Here is a 16,020-nt window from a genome sequence, read left to right on the forward strand (position 1 = left end):
TCCTAGCCTTAATATTACATTTGGGTGTCTTATTAAGGATCCTAAATATCTAATCTAAACTTACTTTCTTCTTTCAGATGTCTTCCAACACTAATGCTTCAGGCTCTAACCCAACTGGTTCTTTCTCTCTCATGAATCTTTGTGGGAGGGTCATCTTTGATGGTTCCAACTTCATGGATTGGATTAGGAACATCAGGATGGTTACTCGTTACGAGGACAAGGAATATGTCCTCGATAAGGAGTTAAAAGAACTTGATGAGTCTACTGCTACTCCTGAGGAGATCGCTGAATTCAGGACTCATGAGAGAGATGCTACTAAGGTGGCATGTATCATGATGGCCACGATGACAGCCGAGCTCCAAAAGTCATATGAAGATTTCTACCCTTTTGAGATGCACCAAGATTTGATGGAAAGGTACCATCAGAGTGCTCGTCAGGAGCGGTATGAAATAATCTCCTCCATAATAACTACCCGCATGAAGGACGGTGAATCCGTCACGGGCCACATGCAAAAGATGCAGAGGTATGTGGACCGTTTGCTGAAGCTGAATGTTAACATCCCCGAGGAGTTAGCAATTGACATCATTTTGCACTCCTTGCCTTCTTGTTATGATCATTTTCGAATGACATATCACATGAACAAGGAGGAAGTTACCCTCAGCAAGCTTCAAGGACTCTTGAAGACCGCTGAAACCGGTCTTAAGGGTAAAGCGGTTGTTACCTCTACTACTCCTACTCCAACTTCTACCCCTGTTTTAGCTATTGGGCAAGGCAAAGGGAAAAAGAGGAAGCACCCTTCGAAGGGTACCAAGGGAAAGTCTCTTGAAGGCTCCTCATCCAAGACTAAGAACGGTTCTGTCACTCCTTCTGCCATTCCAAAGGATGCTGAATGCTTTTATTGCCATGAAAAGGCACACTGGAAGCGAAACTGCCCTAAGTACTTGCAGGATCTAAAGGATGGGAAAGTGAAACCCACCTATGCAGGTATTTACACTATATTGTCTAATTACTCAACATATTCTAACTCTTGGGTGCTTGATACAGGATGTGGTATTCACATATGTTCTGATTTGCAGGGCCTAAGAAGAAGTGAGGATGTGGAGCACGGGAAGATAAACTTAATCATGGGGAATAGGAAGGTTTCACCTGTTTCCAAGATTGGAGTTTATACTTTGTTGCTTAATAATGGGTTAAAATTAGATTTGAATAAATGTGTATACTCGTCTGAAATGGCGAGGAATATTATTTCTTTTCATGCTTTGTACAAACAAGGTTTTACCTTTTCGTTTGATAATGAATGTGGTGGTATTAATGCTTCCTTTAATAATGTGTTTTATTTTAAAGCATTACCTTGTGATGGCGTGTATGAAACTGTGTCGATTGTAGACAACTTAGGAAATAATGTGTTGTATATTGATTCTTCTACTAGCCTAGATAAAGCATCATTGTGGCATTGTCGTCTTGGACATGTAAACAAGAAACGCATAGACCAACTCCAAAAGAGTGGAGTCTTGGAATCATTTGACCTCAAATCAGATGATAGTTGTGAATCTTGTCTACTTGGAAAAATGACAAAATCACCCTTCACTGGAACTTGTGAGAGGGGTGAAGGTTTGTTGGACCTAATACATACTGATGTATGTGGGCCATTCAAAACCGCCACAAGGGACGCTAATCGGTATTATGTGACTTTTATTGATAATTATAGTAGATATGGGTATGTCTACTTGATCAAACACAAGTCCGAAACCTTTGAAAGGTTTAAGGAATTCAAACAGGAAGTAGAAAATCAATTGGGCAGGAACATTAAGATGCTTCGATCCGATCGAGGTGGTGAGTATCTTAGTACCGAGTTCCTTGACTATCTTAAGGAGTGTGGGATTGTCTCACAATTGACTCCTCCCAGGACACCACAGCTGAATGGTGTAGCTGAGAGGCGTAATCGTACCTTGTTGGACATGGTTCGCTCTATGATGAGTCGAGTTTCGTTACCAATCTCTTTTTGGGGGTATGCCTTAGAGACTGCCGCCCATATCCTTAATCTAGTCCCTACAAAGAAGGTTACCAAAACACCTCATGAAATGTGGACTGGGAAGGTTCCCAATTTGGACCACATCAAAATTTGGGGTTGCGAAGCCTTCGTGAGGCGTGAAACTCATGATAAGCTTGAACCCCGAAGTGAAAGGTGTATTTTCATCGGCTACCCACAGAAATCCTTCGGTTACCTTTTCTACAGACCCAGTGAGAATGTGGTCTTTGTAGCACGAAGAGGGATCTTTCGCGAGAAAGAATTTATAAGCCAAGGAGACAGTGGGAGGCAGATTGATCTTGAAGAAATTCAAGAATCAATTGGTGAAGGAACCTCAGACACTAGCAATCAACCTGAGGAAGAAACTTCTGTTGATCCAGCTGACGAGTCTGTACCTCCGAGACGTTCCACACGGGTTAGGAACACACCTTCGTTTTATTATGGTTTTCATATTACTACGGAAGGTGATACGTTTATTAGTGATAGTACACTAGTAAATTTGGATGAACCTAGCAGTGTTAAGGAAGCCATGGCAGGCCCGGAGTCTGCTAAATGGAAGGAGGCTATGGACAGCGAGATACAGTCCATGTATGACAATCAAGTTTGGAACTTGGTTGACAATGTACCAGGCCGTAAAACAGTCGGGTGCAAATGGATCTTCAAAAAGAAGACCGACATGGAAGGAAAAGTGCATACTTATAAGGCTCGACTGGTTGCGAAGGGTTTTACTCAAACTCAAGGTATTGATTATGATGAAACCTTCTCGCCGGTGGCCAAGATTAAGTCTATTAGGGTTATGTTAGCCATCGCAGCATTTCATGATTATGAAATATGGCAAATGGATGTCAAAACCGCTTTCCTTAATGGAAAGTTGGCTGAGGATGTGTACATGAATCAGCCAGAGGGTTTTGTCAATGCAGAGCACCCTAATAGAGTATGCAAGCTTAAGAAATCCATTTATGGATTAAAACAAGCATCTCGTAGCTGGAATCTTTGTTTTGATGAGAAGGTAAAAGAGTTTGGCTTCTTGAGAAGTGAAGATGAGTCTTGCGTGTATGTCAGAGCTAGTGGGAGTATAGTTAGCTTCTTGGTACTGTATGTGGATGACATACTACTCATAGGAAATGACATCCCAACCTTGCAGGAGGTTAAGTCCTGGCTTGGGAAGTGCTTTGCTATGAAGGACCTAGGGGAGGCTACCTATATCCTAGGGATAAGGATATTAAGAGAAAGGAGTAGAAGACTAATTGGACTTAGTCAGAGTATCTACTTGGATAAGGTGTTGAAAAGGTTCAACATGGAGAATTCCAAGAAAGGAGATTTACCGATCCAAAGCAATACCAAACTGAGTAAGACTCAGAGTCCGAGTACAGAGGCTGAGATAGCTGAGATGAGCCAATTACCATATGCTTCCGCAGTTGGCTCGATCATGTATGCTATGACTTGTACCCGTCCTGATGTGGCATTTGCTTTGAGCATGGTCAGCAGGTATCAGGGGAACCCTGGCAAGGCTCATTGGACCGCAGTAAAGAACATTCTCAAGTACCTGCGGAGGACTAAGGATTGGGTCCTTACCCTTGGTGGCAGTGATGACTTGAGAATATTAGGGTATAGTGATGCTGGTTTTCAGACTGATAGGGATAATTTCCGCTCTCAGTCGGGCTGGATCTTTACCTTAAATGGAGGGGCAATTTCTTGGAAGAGTTCCAAGCAGGAGACGGTGGCTGATTCGACTTGTGAATCAGAGTATATAGCAGCGAGTGAAGCAGCGAAGGAGGCGATATGGCTAAAGAACTTCATCGGAGACCTTGGAGTTGTACCGGCTATTAAGGAACCTATAGAGATTTTCTGTGACAACAATGCTGCGGTTACCTTAGCCAAGGAACCAAGAGATCTTGGCAGATCTCGACACATTGACAGAAAATATCACTTCATAAGACACAAGATTGAAGAAGGACTCCTTGTGACAAGGAGGATATCGTCAGATGAGAATCCTGCAGATCCCCTTACGAAGGGACTGACGAGGGTTAAGCATTTTCAGCATGCGAGACGCATCGGGCTGAGAGACGATATTAGTTTTACAGATTAGATAGTTTTCCTGAAACTTGTAAAATGTAATCGACGTTTGATGATGAATAAAATTTGTGATTTATTTATGAGTAAAGTGTTACTATCATTGTCAATTATTTACTATTGTTTCAGTTTTGCATGTTTTGACTTCCAGAATAATTAATTTGTTCAAACCTCCACAATCGATCATACGTCGGAAGTAGGTATGAATCAAGATTGTCATGAATTGGGTTTGTAGATGCCTTAAAGGTGTTTAGGCATGGCAATGGTTGCTGCAACATTCATGAGTACTCATAAGTTATGAGTATTGGTATAAACCCACGCTCACTTGTATCACTTCATGGAATTTATCTCGAGTGATCGTGAGACGATAACATCATATAAATCTTTAAACCTAGAGATATGAGTTGTTACCTATGAGTTGGTTGTGCATTGATTGCACGTAAACGCATCAGTAACTTGATGTTATAAAACGTGCCTTTGTGTACAATTCAATAAGTAGTAGAACAAGCATATCAGTCGAAGTTTATCTGTTCCTTCTAGAAATAGAAGCGATATCTGGGCCCCTCGATGATTTTGTGTTGACCCATATACCAGGCCTGGTCAGAACTAAACCGATGTGTTCAGTGAAGTTCTTCGTCAAACAAATCGGATAATCGAGAAACAACTGCTAGACAATAAGCAAGACATAGTTCCATGTGTTTGTCCGGCTGATATCATGAGAACAGAGGATTATGTGATCACTTATCTAAAATGGCGCTTCATAGTTCGACAGAGTCTTCATTGTTCGAGGGAGTTTTCGAGAGCTACGATTGTTGGTTGGTTCCTGAAGTTATAGGCAAATATAGTTATTAGACTTATCCAAGTGGGAGTCTGTTGGATAAGGTGTCTAAGTCCATAACTTATTTGGTATATACTTGACCCGACCGGCATGGTCCATTTGGGTTGCATCTCATCCAAACTATTATGGATAATTTTATGAGAGTTATACACATATGTTTATTAATATATTATGAGTTATAATATATTAATATGAAGTTACGTTATTTAATTAGTTTTAGTCTTAAATTAATTATGGATTAATTTAGAGATTAAAAGGAATACTAATTAAATTATGGGCTATTTGTTTTATATAGTGTGGGCTAATACTCATTTGTTAATGGGCTAGGCTTATGTGGAAGTCCATGGATGATCCATGGAGCTTTTAACCCATGGATCCTTGGAATAGGAAAAGACATGGGTTATTAGGGTTTCACCCTAACCATGCATACTATATAAGCATGCTTATGGAGCATGAAAGATAGCCTAAGATAGCCTAAGAGAAAGCTAGTGTTCTAGTGTGTGTGTGCATGTGTGTGGCCGAAAATACAAGAGTGTGTATACTCTCTCAAAGTTTTCCAAGAGTTTGTGGTGTTTGTGATTCCATTTGAGGCATTCACACTATTGGTGCTTGGCCCTCAAACTCCTAAGAACCCAACACAACAAAAGGTATGTAATCTCTTCTAACTCTTTTATGTTGAAATGTTCCCCATGCCATGTTAGATAGGTTATAAACCTTGGAAAATTATTATTTTGCATGTATTTAGACAAACATAGATCCAAGGTTTATTAGGGTTGCATGCACACTTAGGAAGTGTTAGATTGCTCAAAACCCAACACCTCTGACTAGTGAGTACTACGGCTCCCCGCAGTATCACACACCCTCTGACTAGTGAGTACTACGGCTCCCCGCAGTATCACAACCCCCTCTGACTAGTGAGTACTACGGCTCCCCGCAGTATCACAACACCCTCTGACTAGTGAGTACTACGGCTCCCCGCAGTATCACAACACCCTCTGACTCCACTAGCTCGTGCTCCGCAGTCTATCATCAGTGGCTACCCATACTCGACTCGAATATCCATCACAGACTCTGGAGGCAATCAACATAACAAATGCCCACCCTTGCGAAAATTCACTCTCTCAAATAATCTCCCTGGATGCCCATACTCGAAGGGCTCCCACTAGATCCATAGATATTTGATATACCACAAGTCAATTCAATTCAAGATTCACGAGTAACTCCGAAATAAAGATATCATACCCGGATATCTCAGAATACCCCAACAGAACATCACAAGATCCTGCCACAACCACTGATCTCTTGCCCCAAGCATCATATAGACACAATAATACATTTCCTCTGAACCCCAAAATTAGATCTGCATTTTCCAAATTGCAATCTCGGTGTATCCAATTTCTCAATTGGAATACAAGAAAACGCTAACGCTACTAAATACGCTGATAATTTCCCCGAACCCATTTTCCACCGCTCAAAATCCAAACAAGGATACACATACCGACCCGGGAGTTGGCTGCCTAATCATTCCCTATCTACTTGCAACAACACCAAACACCTGCCGTGGAGACATTCATCCTTCTCATCAAGTACTTCCCGCATTAACTCACTCTGACCCCTTTCCTCGATCACCGACATCTCTGGTCTCATGATTTCTTACAGCATGTCTCTATACTCCACTTATAACTACTCTTGACAAATCTCTGCTTTCTTACATACTGTACCCGGTTCTCCCCCACTTAGGGTTCGAACCATCACCAATTAGCACACAACCAACCCACAACTATTTTTCACCAGCGAAATCGCACCTGCCCAGGAAAGTGCTACACAACGCCCGATAATTCCCCCTTAATGAAATCAATCAACCTCCTATACTCTGAACCTCTGATGAACTCCTCAAGAACTTCTCATCACGACTGCCTCTAGTCGTTCCAAATCTCATACCAATCTAGCACTAAGCATCTCAACTGCTCAATAACATCCCTGGCTCATAGACTGAACCGCAAAATCATCGTACTTCTCACCTCAACTCATCAACCAACGCTTCAACACTGGAATCGTCCCAAGGACAGGGACCCACTCCCAACATAGATGAAAACTCTCTGCACTGCAAAACTCGACTGAACTCCCCACTGATACCACTACAACACATCCTACTATTCTCAAATAGGTGTGGTGTGGTCCTCGACTACCTTAGTCCCAACTGACTGTCTGCTCATGATAAGTCACTGCCTCGTGGCACACATGCTACCTGATACTCTGGGAGAAATCATCACCAATAACGACCTGCAGGGTTTACCCCCAAACCCAAAACTAAAACATCAGGCCTCTCGTGTCTTGCACACGAACATGAATAGCACCACCCACATAGAAGGTGACCTCTCCTCTATCGTCTGATTGCTCAACTCAGACCGAAATTCTCCTCTCTCTCTAACTCCTTACCAAAATACTCTGATAGGCACTCGACTTCCCTCTCGAGGGGCGCCTCTCCAAACTCAATCATGACCTATAGGCCTAAAACCCATAGCGTCCAATCTTTACCTCATCAATCATGACCGGATAACAAGACAATCACAAGCATCATTCACTACGAACCATGGTACTCATCCCATGACATCCCTTCTCAATATGCTCCGGTGTATGGTACCCGAACCATAGCATCACTCCTCAATCTGCTCCGATGTATGGTACTCAACCATAACATCACTCCTCAATCTGCTCCGATGTATGGTACTTGAACCATAACATCACTCCTCAATCTGCTCCGATGTATGGTACTCGAACCATAACATCACTCCTCAATACGCTCATTAGAATCTTCAGAATACTCCCTGTATCAAGTATGGGTCCTCTGCTTTCAGTAGTACGGGCCCATACTACCTGCCACATCTACCCATACTTTCCACACGGACTATCCCGGAGCTCCTAAGTAGCTGCTCGACCTTCTAGTTCACCAATTCCGTCACGCGCTCGCTCCCTAGCGAAATTCTCTACCCTGCCAGTGCACTCATCTGGCTAAGGTTACTCCCTAGGCTCTTCCCAGATTCCAACACTTCTCTGCCATCAGCTGCTGAAGAGCTCCTAATGATGCCAACCATCTACCTCCTGAATATCGTCATATTCGCTTGGTAGCTGACTCCCATCATCGAGAGTTCCACAAAGCACGAAGCAAGCAGCATTCGAGCATCGAATAATATATATGACTCACTCTGGGTGATAACTCCGCTTGCTCTGCTCCTCCTCGGAAGTACCATCGAACTCTGCAACTCTTCCCCTCGTGGGCTCTAACTAATCTTTCTCCAAGTACCACAGTACTCATCTAGGTATCTCCCCTAGATTACTCCTCTACTCAAATCCCTTAAAGGATTCCAATCAAATATCCTCACTCATCACATACTCAAAAGTACATCGCATATCACAGAAATTCCTAGGCTAAGGCATCACAAATCAGGCCACTCTAGTCCTAATATATGGAATACCTAGCCTGTCTCTAGCATGCAATAATATCTCATAAAGTGCATCATAATATCTCATAACACAAGAGTAAGGGTATTTTGGGAAATCACCGTTCGGGCTCTGGCTGATTGTACACACTGCTCTTTCTCGTTTTCTCTTTGAACTCTTATTCGATTTAGAAAATTATTTCTTTGAAAACCTTTCTCACTTCCTCAGTTTGAGTCCAGAATTACCCGAAGGCGCATCCGAATCCCTCAAACCAAGGCTCTGATACCAACTTATAACACCGTAAATTTCAAGACAAAATTTTCATTTTAAAAAAAATCATTTTAATCTTAGAACACTTGTTTAAAATCTCATTCATAATTGAATTACAAAACATAGCTTCATTTTCACTTGCATAGAAAACCAGGATCCTCCAAAATATGACTCTTTCTCTGGTGTGTACAATCAAGCCGGTGCCGTCCCGTGATACTGAAAGAAACCTGAAAACAACATAACACAAAACACTGTAAGCACGAAGCTTAGTGAGTTCCCCAAAATACCACACACATAACACATATAAGCCACTCGAGGCCATAACTCTATGGGTCCGTAGACCCAAACTCTGTGAACCCTTAGGTTCTAACTCTATGAACCTTCCGGTTCTAACTCTAGGATCCCTTCGGTTCCAACTCTGAAAACATGCACCGCATAAATCACATAGAAATAATGCAGTACAACACATAGCATACACATAACATACACACACTAACACATAGCTCTGATTACCTACTCAAGGTAAAGTATAGTGAGAAGACTCACCTGGCAAGCAGAAAGCAGATATCTCCATACTTGAATCCCAAACTCGCCACCGCCTAACACGTAAGGCAAAACTCTCATGACTATAACTCTCGAGACTAGAATCAATCCTCTCAATGCACCCTCTTAAGGGTAAAAGAATATTTTACCCCTCTCTTGGCCCAAAGGCCACATCGCTGACCAAACCCTAAAAGTCAACGGTCAACCCTTGGTCAAAATCAAAGTCCTCAATCAAAGTCAACCCCTGACTGACCCTACTCGCCGAGTCAACCCTATGACTCGCCGAGTTCCTATAATCAGAACTTCACTCAATATGCGACCTAACTCGCCGAGTCACTCCGAGACTCGCTGAGTCCAACAACTCTGAGGCCACTCGCACACAACTCACCGAGTCATCCCTTGACTCGCCGATTCTCGACTCAACCAGGGAATATCGGGACTCTTCGACAAGACTCGCCGAGTCCAAGAACAGACTCGCCGAGTCTAAGACTATCATCAACCTACTCGCCGAGTTGTTCATACAACTCGCCGAGTTCCATGCCATCTTCATCCAACTCGCCGAGTTGTTCTTCCAACTCGCCGAGTCCCAGCACATCTTCAAGCAACTCGTCGAGTCCGCTCATGTGACTCGCCGAGTACCACCGGTCTGAATCCACTCAGAAGCATTCCAGGCCATGCAAATGATCCAAAACATAGATCTAGTCTCATACAACTCATCCATCACGTAAAGTGGCAAACTTTACGTGAATCCAAAGAGATCTAGGCCTTATTCACTTATAACTAGGGTTTGGGACATGCAAGCTTCACTAAACAGTCCAACACAGGGACTTTCATGCTCTCTGATTCTTCTCCACTTCAGATCTGAGGTAGCAACCTCAGATCTAACCTCTAGACTTCCAATTTCATCCATAGACAAGATCCCACAAACTCTATAATGAAGAAACAACATACAATCAGTCCAAGAACGAGATATTACCTCCAATGGACGCCCCAACTGCAATGAAATTCGAATCCAAGCAAAGCCCCTTGCCCCAAGCCTTCAATCTCACAAGATTCCTTCAACAAACTCCTCCAATGCTCCAAATACGCTCCAATCTTCTTCAATCACACTTTCTAGGGTTTCTGGACTTCAAGAGGGAATAAAGAGGCTGGGGGAAGCATATAATGTTCTTTAAATAGGGCTCAACCCCGAGAATTAGGGCTTTCTCCACACAGCGCCTACTCGCCGAGTCCATCCCATCGACTCGTCGAGTCGGCTGCTTAACACGCGACCAAGCCGCGACTCTACTCGCCGAGTCCATCCATGGACTCGCCGAGTCGCTCTTTCCCAAATAACTCTTTTAGCCCTTCAACTCTACTCTTGCTATTCCGGGATGTTACAGATTGCAGCATAATCTAATCTGCGTCTCTCAACTAGTTGTGGGAACTGGGTTAAAGGTTTCATTCAATGACGAGGGTTCAGAGATCATCGAGAAGAAAACTAAGAAAGTTCTATTGAAATCCATGCGCAAAGGCGAGATGTATCATCTGAATCTCAACCTAATAAGAGGAAAGCTAGTTGTATGCTTGCTGACAAAGGTGAACTCATATGAAAGTTGGTTGTGGCACCGAAGACTCTCGCACCTGAACTTCAAAGATATTAATAAGTTGGTGCTTGGGGATCACGTGCGTGGACTTCCTGTTCTCAAATTTGACAAGGAGCATCTGTGCGCAACATGTGAGATGGGCAAGTAAGGCCGAAAGAGTCACCCTTCTTGTATCAATACAAAGATCATCGAACCTCTTGAACTACTGCACATCAACCTATGTGGCCTTCGGCTATCGAAAGCGTCGATGGTAGTAAGTTTATACTTGTAATCTAGATGATTTTTCACGCTTCACCTAGGTTTTCTTTCTTAAACATAAATCAGAGGTGACGTCCAAGCTGAAGGTTTTTATCAAGCAAGTGGAGTTGCAGTTGCGAAAGGTGGTAAGAAACATAAGAAGCGATAATGGTCTAGAGTTCAAAAATAAAGACTTTGAAGAGTTTCTAGATGAAAAGGGAGTAATTCACAACTTCTCTGCTCCTTACACTCCACAACAGAATGGGATCGTTGAAAGGCGAAACTGTTCATTGTGGGAAGCCGCCCGAACCATGCTGAGTTTCGCTTCTCTTCCATTATACTTCTGGGCAGATGCTATAGCTACTGCTTGTTACACACAAAACTGGTCCTTCCCCAACAAGTGATTTTCCATCACTCCATACGAGATTTTGAATAATCGCAAGCCCAATGTAAATTTTTTTCCATGTGTTCAGTTCAAGATGCTTTATTTTCAACTCCAAAGAGAACTGAAACAAGTTTGATGTAAAGGCAGATGAAGGGAGCTTTCTTGGCTATACGCTTACTTCAGAGGCATATAGGGTTCTGAATAAACACTTAAGGAAAATTGAAGAAACCTACTATGTAACTTTTGATGATAATTACATGAAGAAGATTCAAGCAATTGAAGGTCCAACGAAGGAAATCTTTCTGGAATCAGGTCAACTCTCAATTCCCATTTCCAATCCGTTTGAAGAATACATGCTGCTCTTTGATGAACCAGAGAAGGTGATACACTCAGAAGCAAAAGAAGCAGATAAAAATATCAACACCTTAAAAAAATTCATCGATGAAGCTAATAAAGACATGGAAAGCGAACCTCAACAACCAATCGAGAAGCAGACTGAAAGCGAACCTACTGCATCAGGTGATCATCCAGCTACCAATGACCCTCCAAGAAAAAGCTTTATACTCCAGGGGGAGGGTTCGTCTACACCAAAAACAACCGAATTGCCTTATCAGCGGGTGAATCTATCACATGGCCGAACCCATGAAGGTCCATTTGAGGGGGAGAATCTGGATTCTGATATGGGATACGCTTCGGCATTTGAGGGGGAGAATGAGAATACAAATGACAAAGGAGATCAATCAGAACTTGAAGTAGAAGTAAATGCTGAACTTGATCCTGCCTATGATCCAAATTACCCTCCTCTCATAAAATGGACAAAGGATCATCCTAAAACTCAAATCATTGGTGAATCATCTAAGGGAGTTCTCACACGCTCTCAACTGAAGGAGAAACAAGATGTTTTATTCTCTCAAGTAGAATTCTGTATGTTTAATTCGTTTGTCTCAAAATTGAACCGAAAACGGTAAGTGCTACTCTTGATCACTCTGATTGGGTGCAAGCTATGCAAGACGAAATCCATGAGTTTGAACGAAATCGTGTTTGGAAGTTAATTCCCACACCAAAGGATGCATCTGTAGTCAGTATAAAATGGGATTTTAGAAATAAGTTAGATAAAGAAGGCAACGTAATTCGCAACAAAGCGAGGCTGATGGAGAAAGGATATTATCATGAAGAAGGAATAGATTATGAAGAGACCTTCGCTCCTGTAGCAAGGTTGGAATCAGTGAGAATGTTTCTGGCATATGTTGCACATAAAAACTTCAAAGTTTTCCAAATGGATGCAAAATGCGCTTTATTGAATGGAGAACTAGAAGAAACAATATATGTTGAATAACACCCGGATTTGTGAACGAGAAGTATCCTGATCACTGCTACATACTGGATAAAGCAGTCTATGGTTTGAAGCAAGCCCCGAGAGCTTGGTATGAAACTCTAACACGTTTTCTCAAAATGTCAAAATTCAAACAAGGTTCGGTTGGCCCAGCCTTCTTTCGCAAGAAAGAGGGCGAACACTTAATGACAGTTCAGATTCATGTCTATGACATCATCTTTGGCTCCACGAAGCCTAGCTTAACAACTGAATTCAGGAAGTTGATGGAGACTAAATTTGAGATGAGCTCAATGGGTCTGTTTAACTTTTTCCTTGGATTGAATATAAGACAGGGACCAAAAGGCATCTTCATTAATCAGGAAGCTTACACGAAGACTCTGTTGGCGAAGTTCGACATGACCGGAGATTCCAAAGTAAAGGTTCCAATGGCATTTGGCACGAGGCTGACTGCGTCTCTTGAGAAACCGGCTGTTGATGTGACTATCTATCATGAAATGATAGGGTCCCTTATGTATCTATGTCATAACTAGGAATGTTGATGCTTTGTAACAACAACAATGATAACATTTGTGAACCAAAAATGTGAAAGCATGTATGATGCTTATTCAATAACAACAAAATCCTCATCAAACACTCTATACAAGCACTTCAAATAGTCAACAAAGAATTGCGGGAGAATACAAGAAAATGTGTATATCTATGTGTATGTGTATGCTATGTGTGATTTTATGCATGTATGTGTGCTTTTATGTGTTTTTATGATGAACATGTAACCAAAAAGGGGTGATACTCGAGATCTATGACATGAGAAGGGAAACAAACATGATCTAAGTTATTTTACACTGAACAAGTCAAGAATAATAACTTATAAGATTATGATGAACATATTTCCAACATAAAACCCAATTTTGGGCTTAAATTGTCAAAAATAAAAAACTTGGGTTAACAATTGCCAAGTCACGGTTTCTTAACGGCCAAAAGAGTCAAAAAAATTTCCATAAATGTTTTTCTGAATATTAAAATTTCCAAAGGACTTGAAATGTAAATTTTTTGCTTAATGAGCTAATTTTGGGCCTTTTAGTACAATAAGCTCAAAATTGCGAAAAATGACAACTAAAGGGGCTGAAATGAAACTTTATTCAAAACAGGGGATAAAAAGGGCAATAAAACTATTTCAAGGGTCAAAAATGCTTTTTATTTCTAAAAAGGATAAAAAATGTAAAGTTTTTGGATTTCGGGCCAAAACTGTAAAAATTGTGAAAAGTTGGGTTTTAACCGAAAATTACTATTCTAAAAGGACTAAAACAGTTAACAAAATAAATTTTGAGTTAAAACCAACACTTCAACAAACTTATGATACAAAGGTGTCAAGAAAATGTTTTAAGGGTTAAAAATGTCTTTTCTTTTATATAAAGGACTAAATTTGTTATTTTTATCAAAAGAAAGGTGTGAAAAGGGTCAAGCTTCTACTTTTAAACAAATTATTTCATTGAGTCAAAATACAAAAACCACGACTGCCGAAAAATCAAAAGATGAATACACGTTTAACTCCAAATATCGTTACAAACGAATCGATCGGTCTCGAATTGATACCATTACAACAACCGTAAAATCGAACCCTCCAATAGATATGCGAAACCTAAGATGAGTAATTATTCAAACTTTGGGCTTAGAAGTTTCAAATCATGCTTGTTGGACCTTGCAAGTCCATTAACATGATCTTTGGGCCCAAAGGGATAACACTTATATGTTATTGGGCCTCCTATGAACCAATTCCATATAAAAAGGACTTTCAATAGCTTTTATGTGCGATTGGGCCCTAGTGGCCCATTAGTATTGCTAGTAAGGTCAAAGCAATCAAATGTGAGTGGGACCATCGTGTCTTTCACATCCCCGACAGCCTAAGGTACTTATGATAGTAGCAGTAGATAGTGTTCCTCTTTTCTTCGTTCGCTAAGGCTTATGAGTAATCAAATTAGACGGAATTAGGACGTTATTCAACAGTAATCAAGGTGGTGAAATCAATATTCATTCGATGTGATGGAACAACATTTGTAATCACATATATCTTTCGACATCGTAAAACATCGGGTTTTCCTGGGAAAATCGATACTATTCGTTCGGAAATTCTATAACTACAATACAAAACACTCTTTTTTTTTCATATATGTTTTGAAATCATTCATGCATCAACTTATGGATCTTCACACTTTGATAAACTAATGTCTTTTCAGAAAATATCGTATTTTATGGGTTTTACAAACTATACAAATCATTTTATTCACAACTTTGCTTATAAACTCACCAACATTTCATACGTTGACGTTTTTCCAAAATAACTTGTATTCTCAGGTAATAGATAAGCAAAAGGGTAATACCAAGTACGTTAGAATGTTTTGTTTTGAAAACTCTGAAACAATTTGTGTTGTGAATGTGTAATATTTGAAAACAATGTACTGGATGTAAACAATATCAGTTGTAATGTATTGATCCATGGTGACGTTTATGTTACGATTCATGTATATTCATTGTGATGATATTTAATTTAAAGTCACGCGAGCCTTCGGACGTTTCCGCCGTCTGGTTCGGGGGTGTGACATAAGGTCTGAGTATTGTATCCAACCTGCACTTAGTTGTATAACTTCATGGAATTTATCTCGAGTGATCGTGAGATGATAATATCATACAAGTCTTCAAACCTAGATGTATGAGTTGTTGACTATGAGTTGGTTGTACATTGATAGTACGAAAACGCATCGGTAACTCGATGTTATAAAATATGTTGTTGTGTATGATTCAATGAATAGTTAGTACAAGCATATACTGTCGAAGTTTATATGCTCCTTTTAGTCCCTGGAAGATTATAAGCGATATCTTGGGCCCCTCGATGATTTTGTTTTGACTAATGTGTCGGGCCTGGTCAGAACTAAATTGATGAGTTCCATTAAGTTCTATGTCAAACAAATTGGAAATCGGGAAACAAATTGTTGGACACCTTAGGAGACTGTTTGGGTTGCATGGCACCAAGTGGGAGACTGTTGGATTTAGTGTCTAAGCCCATAACTATAATTGGTATGTACTTGACCCAAGAGTAGCATGGTCCATTTGGGTTGCATGGCACCAGAACAATCTGAAGGATGGACTTTCGAGAAGAGGATATTTATGATTTATTAATATATTATAAGTTCTAATATATTAATATGAAATCATATTATTTAATTAGTATTGATCAAGAATTAGTTTGGAATTAATTTTGTGATCAAAAGAGACTAATTAAATAAATGG

At 40.8% G+C, this 16,020-nt stretch overlaps 1 protein-coding gene across 1 annotated transcript; it reads left to right on the forward strand.

Annotated features, from left to right (window-relative positions):
- Positions 1 to 11,659: 11,659 nt before the first annotated feature.
- Positions 11,660 to 12,738, forward strand: LOC145064315 (uncharacterized). Its single transcript, XM_079011791.1, has 2 exons — positions 11,660 to 12,160; positions 12,451 to 12,738. The coding sequence occupies exons 1-2, from the start codon at positions 11,660 to 11,662 to the stop codon at positions 12,736 to 12,738; spliced, it is 789 nt and encodes a 262-aa protein (XP_078867917.1).
- Positions 12,739 to 16,020: the final 3,282 nt, after the last annotated feature.

Source organism: Lactuca serriola, chromosome 7 (assembly GCF_051521515.1).
Source record: "Lactuca serriola cultivar US96UC23 chromosome 7, Lser_US96UC23_V15, whole genome shotgun sequence".
Classification (NCBI taxonomy): domain Eukaryota; kingdom Viridiplantae; phylum Streptophyta; class Magnoliopsida; order Asterales; family Asteraceae; genus Lactuca; species Lactuca serriola.

What these genes read in the sequence shown, in the direction of transcription:
- LOC145064315 (XM_079011791.1), top strand. Translation starts at nt 11,660, where the DNA reads ATGAAGAAGATTCAAGCAATTGAAGGTCCAACGAAGGAAATCTTTCTG. An exon ending in AATCAGAACTTGAAGTAGAA is followed by an intron (nt 12,161 to 12,450) that starts GTAAATGCTGAA and finishes CGTGTTTGGAAG; the next exon opens with TTAATTCCCACACCAAAGGA.